We start from the raw sequence: 17682 nt of genomic DNA, 5'->3' as shown, positions 1-17682 counted from the left end.
ACCTGTGAGTCACAAGGAACAAATGGTGATATTTGTTCATTGTAAACTGGTGTAACTTGGTACCTGTACACTTATTATTTAAAAGTATACAGTATTATCATGGGTTTTAGCTATATACCTTGTCAGTGCTGTGGCAAAGCGCATGGGGGATGGGGCACAGGTCCAAAATTTACCCTAGTGACTCCATTGCTTTGAACGTAAACACTGAATGGTTCCAGCAAACACAAATCATTAAAGAGTACCTGTCATCCCAATTTTTTTTAATATTTTATAGTTTATAATATATAGAACACTTTTCTAATAGGGTTCTATTAAAAAAAATGTATTCTTCTACGTGTTTTTGGTGTTTAAACTTTTGGCCACTAGAGGTCTCCCTAGGAGTCCCTTTTTTGGTGATTTCGGACTCGCGCCGGTCTGGCGGCTGAGTCCAAAATCTGATACTCAGCGCAGCTCCTGCCTGCGATGTGCACGCATCCCTGCCAGGCATGCTCCTAACTCTGCCGGCCAGCGTCGTCATCAGGCTCCTCCCGCTGACAAGGAGAGCCGGTATGAGGTGGAATTTTGCGACCCATGCAAACGTGAAAAATTCCACCTCACACCATCCCTGCTCTGCACTCCGCCTGCATACAGGAAGAAGGGCAGAAGCGGCCCGGCAAGGCTTCAGATGACGTTGCGCCTGACGGGCCCCGCCCACTTCCTCCCTTCTCAGACGCTCCTATCTGAGCTACCGAAGATGAACATAAAAAGGTATTTTTATGGGGTTTAGAATTAAAATAAACACTAGGATAGATAGAGTTAGAGACAGGGACAGATGGGGAGGGGGATTAGGGAAAGTTTAGTTGATAATAGGTACTCTTTAAAGATTTGATCATTTTCAGTAAGGCTGGGTTAAATATGCATCAGTTGTGTAACATCCGGGGTCCACTGTTTCTGAACACTGGACAGGGGAACCCAGCAAGATGCCTTTCCCTGTCTGGTGGCGGTCCAGCATGTCCAACCATCCGGCATCCAAAATGTGAACTGTCCCATTCAAATCAATATGCTTTTTAGAAAAGATGACTGATGCCGGACATATGTGGACAAGCCCTAAGACTACCCTGGGTAGTTCTAAAAAGAAAAATTGGAGGTATGTAGAAAAGCACAATTGATGCCACTTAAAAGACACAATAATCAACTCCCAACATGTAGTACATCATCATGGCATAGTAACTGATGGCAGGGCAGGACAGCATGGCATGAGTAAAGATTTGGCATAAGCATAAATCTCCAAATAGGAGCCCAATATACTAAATCTCCCAGACATCTTGCAAAATGACAGCATAAGACATACCGTAACTATTTTATGTTATATAATATGTGTTTAAATATTTTAGCTGTGATTCTCCAGTACTATTCAATATTTCTTTTGTCACCAGCACCAATACTCCTTTTTATTAGCAACAAAAGACAATATTTGCTTCTACTACATTAGGATTATACTTTACCTTAGTATGTTGCTGGCTGCTTTCCTTTCCTGGGGTAGGAGATCAGGGTCACGTAAAACATCTTCCAACAAGTTCATTACATTCATTTTCACTTCATGGCACAATTCAAAATCCTTGGGGATAAATACAGCAATGAAAACATATTGTATGGTATGGTATTAACACTTTAAGCATTGAGTAAACACAGCAAATAGCAGTAACAGAAAGTGCATGCCACTGCTTGTGTGACATATTATACACTAAAACTTCACATTAATGCAATTTATAAAATCACCAGTAGATGGCAGAAGTGTCCCAAAAATTAACTGGACCATTGTAAAAAACCATAAAAATGTACAAACACATTTTGTTTTTACACTTTAGCTTATAGTTTCTGCCCACTTTCCTTCATTTACTTTAAAAAGTCTTAAAAAGAGACATTTAGAAAACAGGACATATTATACACTTACTGTGAAGCTGCCTTTTAGTAATTTACCCCAATCTGGGACTATGAATTAAAGGGGACCTCCGGTACTTAAAGGGGTACTCCGGTGAAAAACTATTTTATTTTTAAATCAACTGGTGCCAGAAAGTGAAACAGATTTGTAAATTACTTCTATTTAAAAATTGTAACCCTTCCAGTACTGTATCAGTTGCTGTATACTACAGAGGAAGTTCTTTTCTTTTTGAATTTCTTTTTTGTCTGACCACAGTACTCTCTGCTGACACCTCTGTCTGTCTCAGGAACTGTCAAGAGCTATGGCAATTTGCTCCTACACTGGACAGTTCCTGACATGGACAGAGAGCACTGTGGTCAAAAAGAAAAGAACTTCCTGTGGAGTATACAGCAGCTGATAAGTACTGGAAGGATTAAGATTTTTAAATAGAAGTAATTTACAAATCTGTTTAATGTTCCGGCACCAGTTGATAAAAAAAAAACAACAGTTTTTCAACAACTTATCCCCTATCAGCAGGATAGTGTCTGAATGGGGGGGGGGGGGGGGGTTGTCGTGGGGGGGGGGGGGGGTGGGGGGGGCTGGGGGGTTGTCGTGGAAGTATTAAGTTGTCACATTGCCTTCATATTGTGCGATATGGCATAAGTTCAAGTGTTGTCAACTGGTCACCATAACTGCAGATGTGGTGGTTATTGATGGCACATGGAGGTGTCATATCTTCTGTAGGCTGAATCATTGCATTGTAACCTAATGCTGACTGTATGTGTGGGCGTGGCTTTGTACTGTATGTATGGGCGTGGCTTTGTACTGTATGTGTGGGTGTGGCTTTGTACTGTATGTATGGGCGTGGCTTTGTACTGTATGTATGGGCGTGGCTTTGTACTGTATGTATGGGCGTGGCTTTATACTGTATGTGTGGGAGTGGCTTTGTACTGTATGTATGGGCGTGGCTTTGTACTGTATGTATGGGCGTGGCTTTGTACTGTATGTATGGGCGTGGCTTTATACTGTGTGTGGGAGTGGCTATGTACTGTATGTATGGGCGTGGCTTTGTACTGTATGTATGGGCGTGGCTTTGTACTGTATGTATGGGCGTGGCTTTGTACTGTATGTATGGGCGTGGCTTTGTACTGTATGTGTGGGCGTGGCTTTGTACTGTATGTATGGGCGTGGCTTTGTACTGTATATGGGAGTGGCTTTGTACTGTATGTGGGAGTGGCTTTGTAAACCCTCCCTTTTGTTAGGTATAAATAAACATAACCCACACTAACAAGGGGGGATTCTTCCTGAAGCTGGTGGGAGAAACCGTGTTGTTGGATCACAATATGTTGTTTGTGCTTCTTCAACTATGGCGAATTCGCTATCCTGGCAGACCGCACTGGGCCTGAATTATTACAAGTCTGGATTCCTACAGGTGCGACCGCTGAGATCCTGACCCCTCCCCCACGGAGCAGTGGCCAACACGCCCCCTCCATTCATCTCTATGGGAGAGCTGGAGATACAGCGCTCCTGTTATGTACCGGAGTCTCCCTTTAAATTCAGCTAAGCACTTGGAAGGTTCTGGTTCTCCTTGCAAAGAATCAGCAGGTGTAGTGGGTCTGGCAAGCAATGCTCCCTGGGGAAAAAGTATGTAAATTAGCTCTCCACCAGAAGTAAGAAAACTCTCTCTAATGCCACATATAGTTAGTCACTTTCCAAACAGTGTGCCTCCAGCTGTTGCAAAACTACAACTCCCAGCATGCCTGGACAGCATTTAGAAAACATGTTCCCCACCTCTGTCTTCCTCCCACTCTGCTTTCAATGTTCATGCTCCCCTGTAATCCTCCCCTCATGGGCACTGTGTGGTCACATGATCAAAAGTACCTGAGCGGCTGCATGCCTGCACCTACTACCTCAGAATGGTAGAAATCTTTATTATTTTCCCTTTTTTCCTAGAAAAAGCTCAAATCAATCTAAATATTCATATGAAGTAAGGTTCATGTAACCCAATAATCTATACTGATCTACGGCTACTCAAATTTACTACTGATCTATCAATACATTTATAAAAACAAATACACGGCTCTGGACAGTATAACACTAAACGAGCTTAGATACAATGCTCTTGGCGGTATCACACTGAATGGGCTTAGATACAATGCTATGGGTAGTATCTAAGCCCATTCAGTTTGATACAGCCCAGGGCCATGTATGTAAGCCTATTCAGTGTGATACTGCCTAGAGCCGTGTTTCTAAGCATATTCAATGTGAAACTGCCCAGAGCTGGGTATCTAAGCCCACTAAGTGGCTCTGGGTAGACAAAAGGTTACAAAACTCCTTGCGCCAGCGTTGACTTCGATAAATATTCAATTGCTGGGCAGGCCAGAATCAGGCAGGGAAGGTGCAGCTAACAGACAGTGATGTTGCAAAATGACATGTCTGGCACAAAATAGCTGCTGAACCCAGTAAAGTGATGCCCGACAGTCATCATGTCTGCTAAGAACTACTGGACTTTGTGCCTGGAGAAAAAGCTGAGAGTAACAGGGTATGTGTTCAGCAAAGATTATACTTGTAAATTACAAAGTTATATAACATGTGCAGCTATATAAAGGTAATTTCATTTGGCTGAAGTTCCTCTTTAAATAATATTCATATATGAATTAGGATATCTGCCAAACTGAAACAGTGATTTCTGTAGATAGGTATCTGTGGTATGGGTATGCCCAGTCATGTTTCAACTCTGTAATAAGTCAGACATTCACTTACTGGGTAGATACCTATAGGTGGCACTAGAGAGATATTTATCTTTCTTATGGATGAGAGATAATTCACATTCAGCAAAGTGCAATAAGTCTGTCTAGAAGTCCTGCTTCACCTATTCTCCATCCACAATAACTATCACTTTTAGGCTGGGTTCACATCATGAGGTTCACAGGCTGGGTTCACACCAAGGCACAGTGTGTCGACAGAATATCAAAATCAGCTGCTGATGTATCTGTGCTTGGATCGGCATGAGCCTTATTCAATTCAATGAGTCTAGAAAGAGGGAAGAAGGCGCCTCATGTGCGGGATCAGCAGATCTTATGAGTGGGGGGAAGGGAGGTAATCCCAGGCCGCTTACCAAAGTTGGTTGTGCGCCCACACACAACAAGGTCTAGCGTGAAGTGTATAAATCGGTCCACTGCAGCCCTCCTTAGTAGAGTAGAAACAAGGATGAGATGACCATAAAAACAGGAGTTTTGTCCGGCGCAGAAAGGAACCGTCAGAAGGCAGGATAAAATCAAGGGATTTATTGAATGCAACGCGTTTCTGCCTACTTGACTGTGTTGGACTTGAATAGAGCTTGTACCTCTTCAAGTACAGATACGTTAGTAGCAGATTTTAAGATTCTGTTGATGTATCTGTGCCTCAGAGACACGAATCATGATTTGAACCTGGCCTTATTCCCTAGGCCTGAAGGGTGACAATACTAGAAGCACATATACAGACATTTAAAACATTTACCTTCATATACTGAACACTTCAAATTTACTTTAAATAGTCTTGTGGTAGATGTGGCCCAATATGTAGCAGAAAGTGAAGCAATGTCCTATTAACATCCCCTCACAAAAAGACAACTAAGAATGTGTTCACACTGCGTTTTTGTCTCCGTTTTTACAGTTTGTGATACGTCCTGCCTAATTTTGCTCTATGCAGAAAAGCAGTCAACTACGCTATTGTCAAACAAGACCTACATAAATAAGACCCACCACATCGATAGTGTATGAAAATATGTATACAAAAAGGTAAAGAATACTGACGCAATAATAACATATAAAGTCCTTACCATTATGGTATAACTAAATACACATCAAAAACTACCAAAATTAGGTAAATGTCAATTTTATTGAATTCCAAACATGATTATAAATAGAAAATTAACATTTACCTCATTTTGGTAGATTTTGACGTGCATTTAGTTATACCATAATGTTAAGCACTTTTTTGGTTATTATAACTACGCTATTGTGTATGCAAAAAAAAAAAATCTTATACGTTATGTTTTTTTTCTTACATACCTGTTAATCGGGAACAAAAACGCTGTACGAAATCAGAGTTGGTTTGTAAATGTGGATCCTGTAGTAATACCAAGAGTTTTAAAATAACCTTCCTTTTGACTCAAGTAATGGAACAGTAGTGTCATCAGCAGCCTATGCATTGGACAAAAGAACGGCCCTAACACCATCTTCTCCATATAATAACTTGCAGCTGTACAATTTATCTCAACAGCACACATTGAAAGACAATGGAAGCTGATGATACTCAGACATAAGAAACCATATAAATCTGTGCGGCTGTTCAGGATGAATACAATGACAGACTACGCACTTTGCCTCTGTACACAAATGTGTTATGCTGGTACCAGACAACATGCAGTTCCCTGGGCCACTGCATCTAAGATGGTCCCTCACCCTTAAAAATGTTCTACATCCAACTAACATTTTACCTGTGACACCACTGCAGGGGACAAGATATGGCTGGTATCCCTGCAGCTGATGGCTGGGGTGTCCTAGCAGCAGTAGACACTGTTTTGGGGTGCTCCTAACAAAAAGGGATTGTCAAATGTCAATGTTTCCATTGAAATGATAAAACTCTGTCTCCCTGCAGCCACCACTAGGAGAAGCTGTCATATGACATGTCAGTAGTTTTGATTGGTGATGGTAAGGATGCTGAGACCCCAACTGATAACTAAAATGAACGGGTAGCTCAGCTATGGCAGGTTGCAATAGGAAATCTAACTTGAAAGCCATGGGGGCATTTGAAGACCCCTTACTGCTATGATAACTGATCAGCACCCCTTGATTATGTTGTATGGGTGCCGACATTGTGATGTCCCAATAAGGGATGTGGCCTCGTACTGTCCTTCTGCCCTGTCAGGCTGAGTCCTTGCATGTCCCCAGGGCTCCCCTGCAGCATACCCCATTATGTACATAGATGTGTATAAATGATGTACTGTTACTTTAATGTTTATATCACATGATTGTTACCCAGAGGGCTTCAGTGACAAGGTGACTCCCAAGTGACCTATGGGCTTCTTGCACAGCCCCCCTATATAACCAGGGGAGGGGCTGCAATCTCTCTCTTCTGCTGTATGCTGAGGTCAAGTCCAGTCAAGTTATTCCAGTGTCTGTGTCCAGAGCATTGGAGGCCTCAAGCCTAAAGTCCTTCAGCCACAAGTCGGTCATCAGTAAGTCAAGTCAGTTTATTGACAGTCACCAACTCTGTCACGTCAAGTCCATCTGTAGTCACCGTGGCCTGACTAAAGTCAGTCTAAGTACTGCAAGTCCCCACAAGCCTGTAATGTCCCCCTGTATCACTGGTCACCTTCCTGGGATATTTGGCTGTACTGCAAAGACTATATCACCTGTCTTGCCTCAGTAAAGCTGCTGTTATTCTTAATCTGGCATTGGTGTCTTCATTGCCCCTTCCTAACCCAGGATCAGCGGTATTACCTTCGGGTTGTTAAGCCTAAACCACGCCCTGGCGTCACGACAAGAAGGGGTTAATACCATCTACCCCTTGGGCCGTAACATCTGCCCTGCATCTACCCTGCATTGCACCCCAACTCCACAGAATATAAAGCTAAGAGGCACTGTCACATTAATAACACGCTGACGTGATCAGAGAAGTGACACTGTACTTTAAAACTACCAGGACTTCAAATGTTTAAATGCATCACAAAGCAAATGAAAGAAAAAGAAGCTGTCATTGCCCAGCACACCCCAATGTAATGCCCGTCTTATTTATCACACTGGCTGCATGCCCCACTGACGCTCACACCACAGGGGCACAACTTCTCCACATCCTCTTATGCATTCAGCACATTCTCACTTGTCAATGAAGAACTAGTATTCAGCTCTGAATTCCCAGTGCAAGTGCGATTATGCAGTCAAGTGTGAGAGCTGGGGCAGAAGTGTACGCAACTCACATCCCAGTTATTATACAATAAACTCTAAATACTAGCGAGGACAGACAGCAAGGCTATAGCTTACTTTCCTAATATGCTTTTCACTGTGGACTTTGTGCCAAGTGTATACAGAGACCAGACAGAACTGCAATGAACATCTGAACTGTATGTGGTGTTGGCCTGAAGTTCTTTGGGTCTTCAACAAGAAATTATCCTCCATCTATACCAGTGTTTCCCAACCAGTGTGCCTCCAGCTGTTGCAAAACTACAACTTTTAGCCAGCTGGGGGCACACTGGTGGGGAAACACTGATCTATACATACTGGGGCATAAGTATAGGGGGTGCAGAATTTGCAGTAGAACCGGAGCTCTGTGGCTGAAAGCGCCCCAAGTCACTTTTGCCCCATAAGAATACATCAGTAGAATAAATCACACAGTCAAGTCATGTCCTAAAGTTTGTCAAAGTCACTACCAGTCCCAGCAAGCTGCGAGGTTCTTCTGTGTTACTGGCCACCTCTCTGGGATCCTGGCTTAGCTGCAAAGACTATTTCCATCTGTCTACCTCAGTAAAGCTACAGTTAACCCTAACCTGGTCTTGGACTGTTATTGCCCTGCCTAACCTTGTTGCCAGAGGCACGGACGAAGAGGATGCACCACTGAGTCGCTTCCGGTCCCAGGCCCTGCTGATGACATCCTTCCGGCCGGCGGGCATCTTGTCAGAGACCAGTATTAGAAGCAAGGCGGATCCTGACCTCTTCAGTTCACCAGAAGTGCTGGCTGAGAGTGAGAACATGGCGGAGTCGCAGCAATCTACGTGTGCCGAGAGTCCCAAGATGGAACCGGAGGGTCGGCTGATTGCCGCGGCCGCGGCAAAGGTGTTCCAGGAGTTATCAGATCGCCTGTACAAGCTCTCCATCGGGGCAGATGATGCCCACCTGAAGGTGCCCTTGCCGGAGGACGATGGAGAGGGTGCCGCAACCCTGGCTGGAGGTATGCCGGAAGCATCACAAGAGTCATCGCCGATGAGGTTGTCACCCCATCACCAGAGCTTGGGATCCTGGGCTGAGATACAGTCGGAGAAGTCAGAAGTGAGTACCCTGGCCAAGGCCGCATTCTCGACCCCTCCATCTACCCTCAATCCAGAGCCCGTGCCCCAGGTCCAACAGCCACCAGCATGTCCCCTGTCACCACTATTACCCAGATGGCTGATTGGCGATGAGCCCCCATTGATCCAATACATGAGAGAACATCATCTTCCCTTGCCAGGGAAACCTCTTCCCTCAGTTCCTCCGGCCCAGTCCAAAAGGGCCAAAAGGGATGCTGAGGTTGCTGCCATCATGGAGGAACTGAGGGCCCAGAGATTAGAAAGATATGGGCCTAAGCCGCTTTCGTGTGAGATAAGACAGAAACAACAGCAGGACACCAAGGAGCTGGTGACCCTATAAATATAGAAAGTAGAGCCCCCCCCCAGGAGTGCCGTCGCGCCACTGTAGTCAAGTTATAAAAAGTGAGGGGGTTTGGCACCCTTATGGACTGTCACCACGGGGGCATCCTCCTAGTGAACAGGAGGGCAGTGCAGAGGGACTATCTCCCCCAGATATGCATTCTCTCAAAAGCGGGGAGATTGAGAAATATACCCATGTACAAAGCCTGCGAGGGGAATGGGCAGCAGCTGTCACCAGGCCTAAGAACCCTACACAGATTCCTTTTGCCTACTTCCCCTCTGAAGATTTGGATGCAGATCCCTTTGGCCTTCTACCTCCAAGTGTCAAGGGAGCAGTTGTCCAGGAGGAGTATCCAGATCCACCCGTGATGGATCCCAACTATCTACGCCAAGGCTCCTTTATAGATGTGCCAAGGCCTACTCCTAGGGGCGAGGAGGTTTGGCATGACCATCGGCACCAACAGAAGTACCCAGGCCTGCTCCTGCCCTTGAGGAAGTGTGGCCTAACCAGCGGGTACCCAGTGGCGTGAGCTGCTGCGGTGCAAGTAGTGGTCACTGTCAGTCTGACTATCACTGACTCCCATTTGTCCCATGTTTCATGGAACACTCATGTTGACCCCATGCGGGAAGCCCAGTCTCGCAACCCTAGATCCATATCCCAACCTAGGGCTAAGTCTGACAGGTGAGGCTGGGCAACAAAGTTGTCAAAGTAATTCATGAACAGTAAATTCACCAGACTAGGTCGTATGACTAATGACTTGTGTGTGCAAGCACAAACTCTTGTTGTTTCAGGTTCTACAGTAACGTTCAAGCATCGTGCCTGACGGACTCATCAAGAAAAGTTTTTGCAGTAACCAAGCTAGTAAGTGTTGTGCCTGGCTTCAGACGAGAGACTCTTTAGGTACAGGAGAATTGACCTGAGCTCTTAGTGTATTCGGACTACAGAGCAATACATGGACAGTTGTGTAAATATTCCAAAGTAATATATTTTTGTTGCTATGATGTGCAAGAAAAAAAAAACCCAAAGGGTCCCGGTCTTGTACTGAAATGTTTATGGTCCTGCATTATAACTGTTATGGTCTAATAAAATGTATATAAGTTGTTGTACACAAAAAGTCACAGTGTACAGTATTTTTTTTTTATGTCTGGTAGTTTTCTTGTAGGGGTTGTCCTAAACCAATCGGGAGAAGCTACATTTCCCCCCATCACCAGCATCATGTACAGTAAACAGTAAAGTTGTGTACTACACATAGTCATCAGTACACATAAAGTACACCTAAAGTCATGTACAGTAGACTGTAATACTCACAACCACACAGTCCACACAAATGTCATGTTTCAAATGTCAAATGTGATATTTCTTGTGTCCTCGTGCTAAGGATACTTTACTGGCCAGAAGGTATTCTTGACACTTACAAAAGCATGTAATAAAAGTCAAAGGTAACAGAATGTCAAAGGTTATCTAAAAATATGTCTAGCATAAGAAAATGTCCAGCATTAAATATAACTAGCGTTCTGGGGAAAAGTGTGTAATGCCAAGGGAACCCAGTAGCCAAGGCATTGGGCAGAGAGCCTCTGGCAACCCAATCCGCCAGTGTCATGTCTAGTCTTGTATAAAGTATTGTTATGCATAGTCAACTGTCATAGTATGCATAGTCAAATGTCATAATATGATATATATAGTCATAGTCCATAAGTCCTGTTATACCATAGTAATAGGTATATTGTTATTCTCCGTTAAATGCAAATCTTCCAGAGCATGTATGGACATTTATACAAAGACTCTATTGCATTATTCGTTTTCATTAAACTACAGCCTGGGAATGGACGTTGGGTTACAATGCCCCAGGACTGCATTTGGCCCCAAGGCCGCTTTGCTCCTCAAGCCTTACAGGACCATTTGATGTATAGTGTTATGTGTGTTGTGTATAAAGGACCTTTAAGGACCTTTCAGTTAGTCACATGATAATGTGTTCACATGATGTGTTTGTTACCCAGAGAACACCAGCTAACCAGGTGATCTGCAGCTTGACCTATGGGTTTCTGGCTCAGCCCCCCTTTATAAGAGGGGCAGCCATTACAATCTCACTCTCATCACTCCTGCTGAGGTGCAGTAAAGACCAGACGTCTCAAAGCTAGTGTCCAGCACATCTGGAGGCCTCAAGCCTACCTACAGCCACATGCCAGTAAGTCAAGTCATCTATGTCTGCTGTCACTACCTACAGTCAAGTCAAGTCATGTCCTAAAGTCTGTCAAAGTCACTACAAGTCCCAGCAAGCTGCGAGGTGTTTCTGTGTTAATGACCACCTCTCTGGGATCCTGGCCTAGCTGTAAAGACTATTTCCATCTGTCTACCTCAGTAAAGCTATCGTTAACCCTAACCTGGTCTTGGACTGTTATTGCTCTGCCTACCCTTGGGATAGTGGTACTACCGTTTGGGTGGTTACCGGGAAAACCACGCCCTGGTGTCATCAACATTTAGGGGTTAATAACACCTACCCCACGGGCTACAACATCTGCCCTATATACCTTACCTTCACACCACGAGACACCACACTACAAATGACACCTTTGCTTGTACACATATTAATTAGGTCCAATGGGTTATTTGTAATTAAATGCATACGAAAAGGCCCTAGTGGCAAGTGACAGGCTCAGGACGCAGCTCCAAATAATACATTGTGGCCCATAATTATGTCAATGCCTCAGCCTCCTTAGAGCCAATCTGACCCCTACTGGACTGTATGTGTTTTACTAATTGTTTTATGTTTATATTTCTTACAGGTCTAGTTTTGGGAAAATGTTTAGATTTCGAACAACCCCTTCTAATTTACTTATTTATACAGAATACATTTTACAATGCCTATAGAAAGACAGGTCTTTTTTGTAGCTGTATGCAATATAGTAAACTCAGAAAATCTAAGTACAGCGATATGCTAAAGTAATTCTTATAGCTGTAGATACAGAGACTATGTCAGATTGTACACATTATCCATTAAGATTGCTGACACAGTACTGATTCATTCTTTGGAAACATTCTGTTACTTACTTTGCTGTAGTAATATCTTTATGACCTTAATAAAAACATTGTTGAAGAAATGCAGAGAAAAACACCTTAACCAAAAACTTAAATGAGCATTGTCATTATAAAAAACATTTCATACATCATAGAGACATGTGATCAGTAGAACAAGCTGGGAAAAGTTCTCTGCTAATTCTGTGTCACGTTACCGAGATGGTCTCGACAGTCTATAGTACCATCTCTATCGCATAGACACAGAACAGGGAGAGAAGCAAACAGCAGCGTGCTTCCCTCTCCATTCATTCTAGTGATTGGTTGGAGTCTGAACACTCACACCCTGACCTATTAAAACTTTTGACATGTTTGTAGGAAACCGTTTCACTTTTTTTCACATTTTATTATGTTGCAGTCTGATAAAAAAAACTAAAAAAAGTATCCCCTCCCATTATTCTGTACTCAATACCCCATAATGAGAAAGTGAAAACTGAATGTTAGAAATTTAGCGTGAAAATACATAATCAGACACCAGCTATAACACTTTAACAAGAAAGTTAAAGGGGTTATCCAGGATTAAAAAAAACAAAGATACTTTCTTCCAGAAACAGCACCACCCCTTGACTCAGTTTTTGTATGGTATTTGTCACGATGCCGGCTGGCAGGTAGTGGATCCTCTGTGCCAGAGAGGGATTGGCGTGGACCGTGCTAGTGGACCGGTTCTAAGCCACTACTGGTTTTCACCAGAGCCCGCCGCAAAGCGGGATGGTCTTGCTGCGGCGGTAGTGACCAGGTCGTATCCACTAGCAACGGCTCACCTCTCTGGCTGCTGAAGATAGGCGCGGTACAAGGGAGTAGGCAAAAGCAAGGTCGGACGTAGCAGAAGGTCGGGGCAGGCAGCAAGGATCGTAGTCAGGGGCAACGGCAGAAGGTCTGGAATCACAGGCAAGGAACACACAAGGAACGCTTTCACTGGCACTAAGGCAACAAGATCCGGCGAGGGAGTGAAGGGGAAGTGAGGTGATATAGGGAAGTGCACAGGTGTAAACACTAATTGGAACCACTGCGCCAATCAGCGGCGCAGTGGCCCTTTAAATCGCAGAGACCCGGCGCGCGCGCGCCCTAGGGAGCGGGGCCGCGCGCGCCGGGACAGAACAGACGGAGAGCGAGTCAGGTAGGGGAGCCGGGGTGCGCATCGCGAGCGGGCGCTACCCGCATCGCGAATCGCATCCCGGCTGGCAGCGGAATCGCAGCGCCCCGGGTCAGAAGACGTGACCGGAGCGCTGCCGCGGGGAGAGTGAAGCGAGCGCTCCGGGGAGGAGCGGGGACCCGGAGCGCTCGGCGTAACAGTACCCCCCCCCCTTGGGTCTCCCCCTCTTCTTAGAGCCTGAGAACCTGAGGAGCAGACTTTTGTCAAGGATGTTGTCCTCAGGTTCCCAGGATCTCTCTTCAGGACCACAACCCTCCCAGTCCACTAAAAAAAATTTTTTCCCTCTGACCTTTTTGGTAGCTAAAATTTCTTTGACCGAGAAGATGTCCGAGGAGCCGGAAACAGGAGTGGGAGGAACAGATTTGGGAGAAAAACGGTTGAGGATGAGTGGTTTGAGAAGAGAGACGTGAAAGGCATTAGGGATACGAAGAGAGGGAGGAAGAAGAAGTTTATAAGAGACAGGATTAATTTGACACAAAATTTTGAAAGGACCAAGATAGCGTGGTCCCAACTTGTAGCTAGGGACACGGAAGCGGACATATTTAGCGGAGAGCCATACCTTGTCTCCAGGGGAAAAAACGGGGGGAGCTCTTCTTTTCTTATCCGCGAACTTCTTCATGCGTGATGAAGCCTGTAAGAGAGAATTTTGGGTCTCTCTCCATATGATGGAAAGGTCACGAGAAATTTCATCCACAGCGGGCAGACCAGAGGGCAAGGGAGTAGGGAGGGGGGGAAGAGGGTGACGGCCGTACACCACGAAAAATGGGGATTTGGAGGAAGACTCAGAGACCCTGAAGTTATACGAGAATTCGGCCCATGGGAGGAGATCTGCCCAGTCATCCTGGCGGGAGGAAACAAAATGTCGCAAATAATCACCCAAGATCTGGTTAATCCTTTCTACTTGTCCATTGGACTGGGGATGATATGCAGAAGAAAAATTTAATTTAATCTTGAGTTGTTTACAGAGAGCCCTCCAGAATTTAGACACGAATTGGACGCCTCTATCCGAGACAATCTGCGTAGGCAACCCGTGAAGACGAAAAATGTGTACAAAAAATTGTTTAGCCAACTGAGGCGCAGAAGGAAGACCAGGAAGAGGGATGAAATGTGCCATTTTGGAGAATCGATCAACGACCACCCAAATAACAGTGTTGCCACGGGAAGGGGGTAAATCAGTAATAAAATCCATACCAATCAGAGACCAAGGCTGTTCGGGGACAGGCAGAGGATGAAGAAAACCAGCGGGCTTCTGGCGAGGAGTCTTATCCCGGGCACAGATAGTGCAGGCTCGCACAAAGTCCACAACATCCGTCTCCAGAGTCGGCCACCAATAGAAGCGGGAGATGAGTTGCACAGATTTCTTGATACCCGCATGACCTGCGAGATGGGAGGAGTGACCCCATTTGAGGATTCCGAGGCGTTGGCGAGGAGAAACAAAGGTCTTTCCAGGAGGAGTCTGCCTGATGGAGGCAGGAGAAGTGGAGATCAGGCAGTCAGGTGGAATGATGTGTTGCGGAGAGAGTTCAACTTCTGAGGCATCCGAGGAACGAGAGAGAGCATCGGCCCTAATGTTCTTATCGGCAGGACGAAAGTGAATCTCAAAATTAAATCGGGCAAAGAACAGAGACCACCGGGCCTGGCGAGGATTCAGCCGTTGGGCAGACTGGAGGTAGGAGAGGTTCTTGTGGTCGGTGTAGATAATAACAGGAGAACTTGATCCCTCCAGCAGATGCCTCCATTCCTCAAGTGCTAATTTAATGGCTAGAAGCTCTCGATCCCCGATGGAGTAGTTCCTCTCCGCTGGAGAGAAGGTCCTAGAGAAAAAACCACAAGTGACAGCATGCCCGGAAGAATTTTTTTGTAGAAGAACAGCTCCAGCTCCCACTGAGGAGGCATCAACCTCCAATAGGAAGGGTTTGGAAGGGTCAGGTCTGGAGAGGACGGGAGCCGAAGAAAAGGCAGACTTGAGTCGTTTAAAGGCGTCTTCTGCTTGAGGAGGCCAGGACTTGGGATCAGCATTTTTTTTGGTTAAAGCCACGATAGGAGCCACAATGGTAGAAAAATGTGGAATAAATTGCCTGTAATAATTGGCGAACCCCAAAAAGCGTTGGATAGCACGGAGTCCGGAGGGGCGTGGCCAATCTAAGACGGCAGAGAGTTTGTCTGGATCCATCTGTAGTCCCTGGCCAGAGACCAAATATCCTAGAAAAGGAAGAGATTGGCATTCAAACAGACATTTCTCAATTTTGGCATAGAGTTGGTTGTCACGAAGTCTCTGAAGAACCATACGGACATGCTGGCGGTGTTCTTCTAGATTGGCAGAAAAAATTAGGATATCGTCCAGATATACAACAACACAGGAGTATAACAGATCACGAAAAATTTCATTGACAAAGTCTTGGAAGACGGCAGGGGCGTTGCACAGTCCAAAGGGCATGACCAGATACTCAAAGTGTCCATCTCTGGTGTTAAATGCCGTTTTCCACTCGTCCCCCTCTCTGATGCGGATGAGGTTATAGGCGCCTCTTAAGTCCAATTTAGTGAAGATGTGGGCACCTTGGAGGCGATCAAAGAGTTCAGAGATGAGGGGTAAGGGGTAGCGGTTCTTAACCGTGATTTTATTAAGACCGCGGTAGTCAATGCAAGGACGTAGGGAGCCATCTTTTTTGGACACGAAGAAAAATCCGGCTCCGGCAGGAGAGGAGGATTTACGGATAAAGCCCCTTTTTAGATTCTCCTGGACGTATTCGGACATGGCAAGAGTCTCTGGGGCAGAGAGAGGATAAATTCTGCCCCGGGGTGGAGTAGTGCCCGGGAGGAGGTCGATAGGGCAATCATAAGGCCTGTGAGGAGGTAGAGTCTCAGCTTGTTTTTTGCAGAAAACATCCGCGAAGTCCATATAGGCCTTAGGGAGACCGGTTACTGGAGGAACCACAGAGTTACGGCAAGGGTTACTGGGAACCGGTTTTAGACAGTTCTTGGAACAAGAGGACCCCCAACTCTTGATCTCCCCAGTGGACCAATCCAGGGTAGGGGAATGAAGTTGAAGCCAGGGAAGTCCAAGGAGAATTTCCGAGGTGCAATTGGGGAGGACCAAAAGTTCAATCCTCTCATGATGAGATCCGATGCTCATAAGAAGGGGCTCCGTGCGGAAACGTATGGTACAGTCCAATCTTTCATTATTTACACAATTGATGTAGAGGGGTCTGGCGAGACTGGTCACCGGGATGTTGAACCTGTTGACGAGAGAGGCCAAAATAAAATTTCCTGCAGATCCAGAGTCCAAGAAGGCCACTGTAGAGAAGGAGACGGCAGAGGCAGACATCCGCACAGGCACAGTAAGACGTGGAGAAGCAGAGTAGACATCAAGGACTGTCTCACGTTTGTGCGGAGTCAGCGTACGTCTTTCCAGGCGGGGAGGACGGATAGGACAATCTCTCAGGAAGTGTTCGGTACTAGCACAGTACAGGCAGAGGTTCTCCATACGGCGTCGTGTCCTCTCTTGAGGTGTCAGGCGAGACCGGTCGACCTGCATAGCCTCCACGGCGGGAGGCACAGGAACAGATTGCAGGGAACCAGAGGAGAGAGGAGCCGAGGAGAAGAAACGCCTCGTGCGAACAGAGTCCAAATCTTGGCGGAGTTCCTGACGCCTTTCGGAAAAACGCATGTCAATGCGAGTGGCTAGGTGAATAAGTTCATGTAGATTAGCAGGAATTTCTCGTGCGGCCAGAACATCTTTAATGTTGCTGGATAGGCCTTTTTTGAAGGTCGCGCAGAGGGCCTCATTATTCCAGGACAATTCTGAAGCAAGAGTACGGAATTGTACGGCATACTCGCCAACGGAAGAATTACCCTGGACCAGGTTCAACAGGGCAGTCTCAGCAGAAGAGGCTCGGGCAGGTTCCTCAAAGACACTTCGGATTTCCGAGAAGAAGGAGTGTACAGAGGCAGTGACGGGGTCATTGCGGTCCCAGAGCGGTGTGGCCCATGACAGGGCTTTTCCGGACAGAAGGCTGACTACGAAAGCCACCTTAGACCTTTCAGTGGGAAACAGGTCCGACATCATCTCCAGATGCAGGGAACATTGGGAAAGAAAGCCACGGCAAAACTTAGAGTCCCCATCAAATTTATCCGGCAAGGATAAGCGTATCCCAGGAGCGGCCACTCGC

General features: G+C 45.7%; 1 protein-coding gene across 3 annotated transcripts in view; it reads right to left on the bottom strand.

The window, feature by feature from the left end:
* The window catches only part of RASGRF2 (Ras protein specific guanine nucleotide releasing factor 2), a 318216-nt gene that overhangs the window by 18913 nt on the left and 281621 nt on the right, over positions 1 to 17682 (bottom strand). For all 3 annotated transcript variants that reach the window (XM_056539370.1, XM_056539363.1, XM_056539353.1), the window contains one exon: positions 1485 to 1597. In XM_056539370.1, the coding sequence (XP_056395345.1) occupies positions 1485 to 1597 (113 nt within the window). The remainder of the gene's footprint in view (positions 1 to 1484; positions 1598 to 17682) is intronic.

Source organism: Hyla sarda, chromosome 1, assembly GCF_029499605.1.
Source record: "Hyla sarda isolate aHylSar1 chromosome 1, aHylSar1.hap1, whole genome shotgun sequence".
Taxonomy (NCBI): Eukaryota; Metazoa; Chordata; class Amphibia; order Anura; family Hylidae; genus Hyla; species Hyla sarda.
This window is presented reverse-complemented; position numbering and strand designations above follow the sequence as displayed.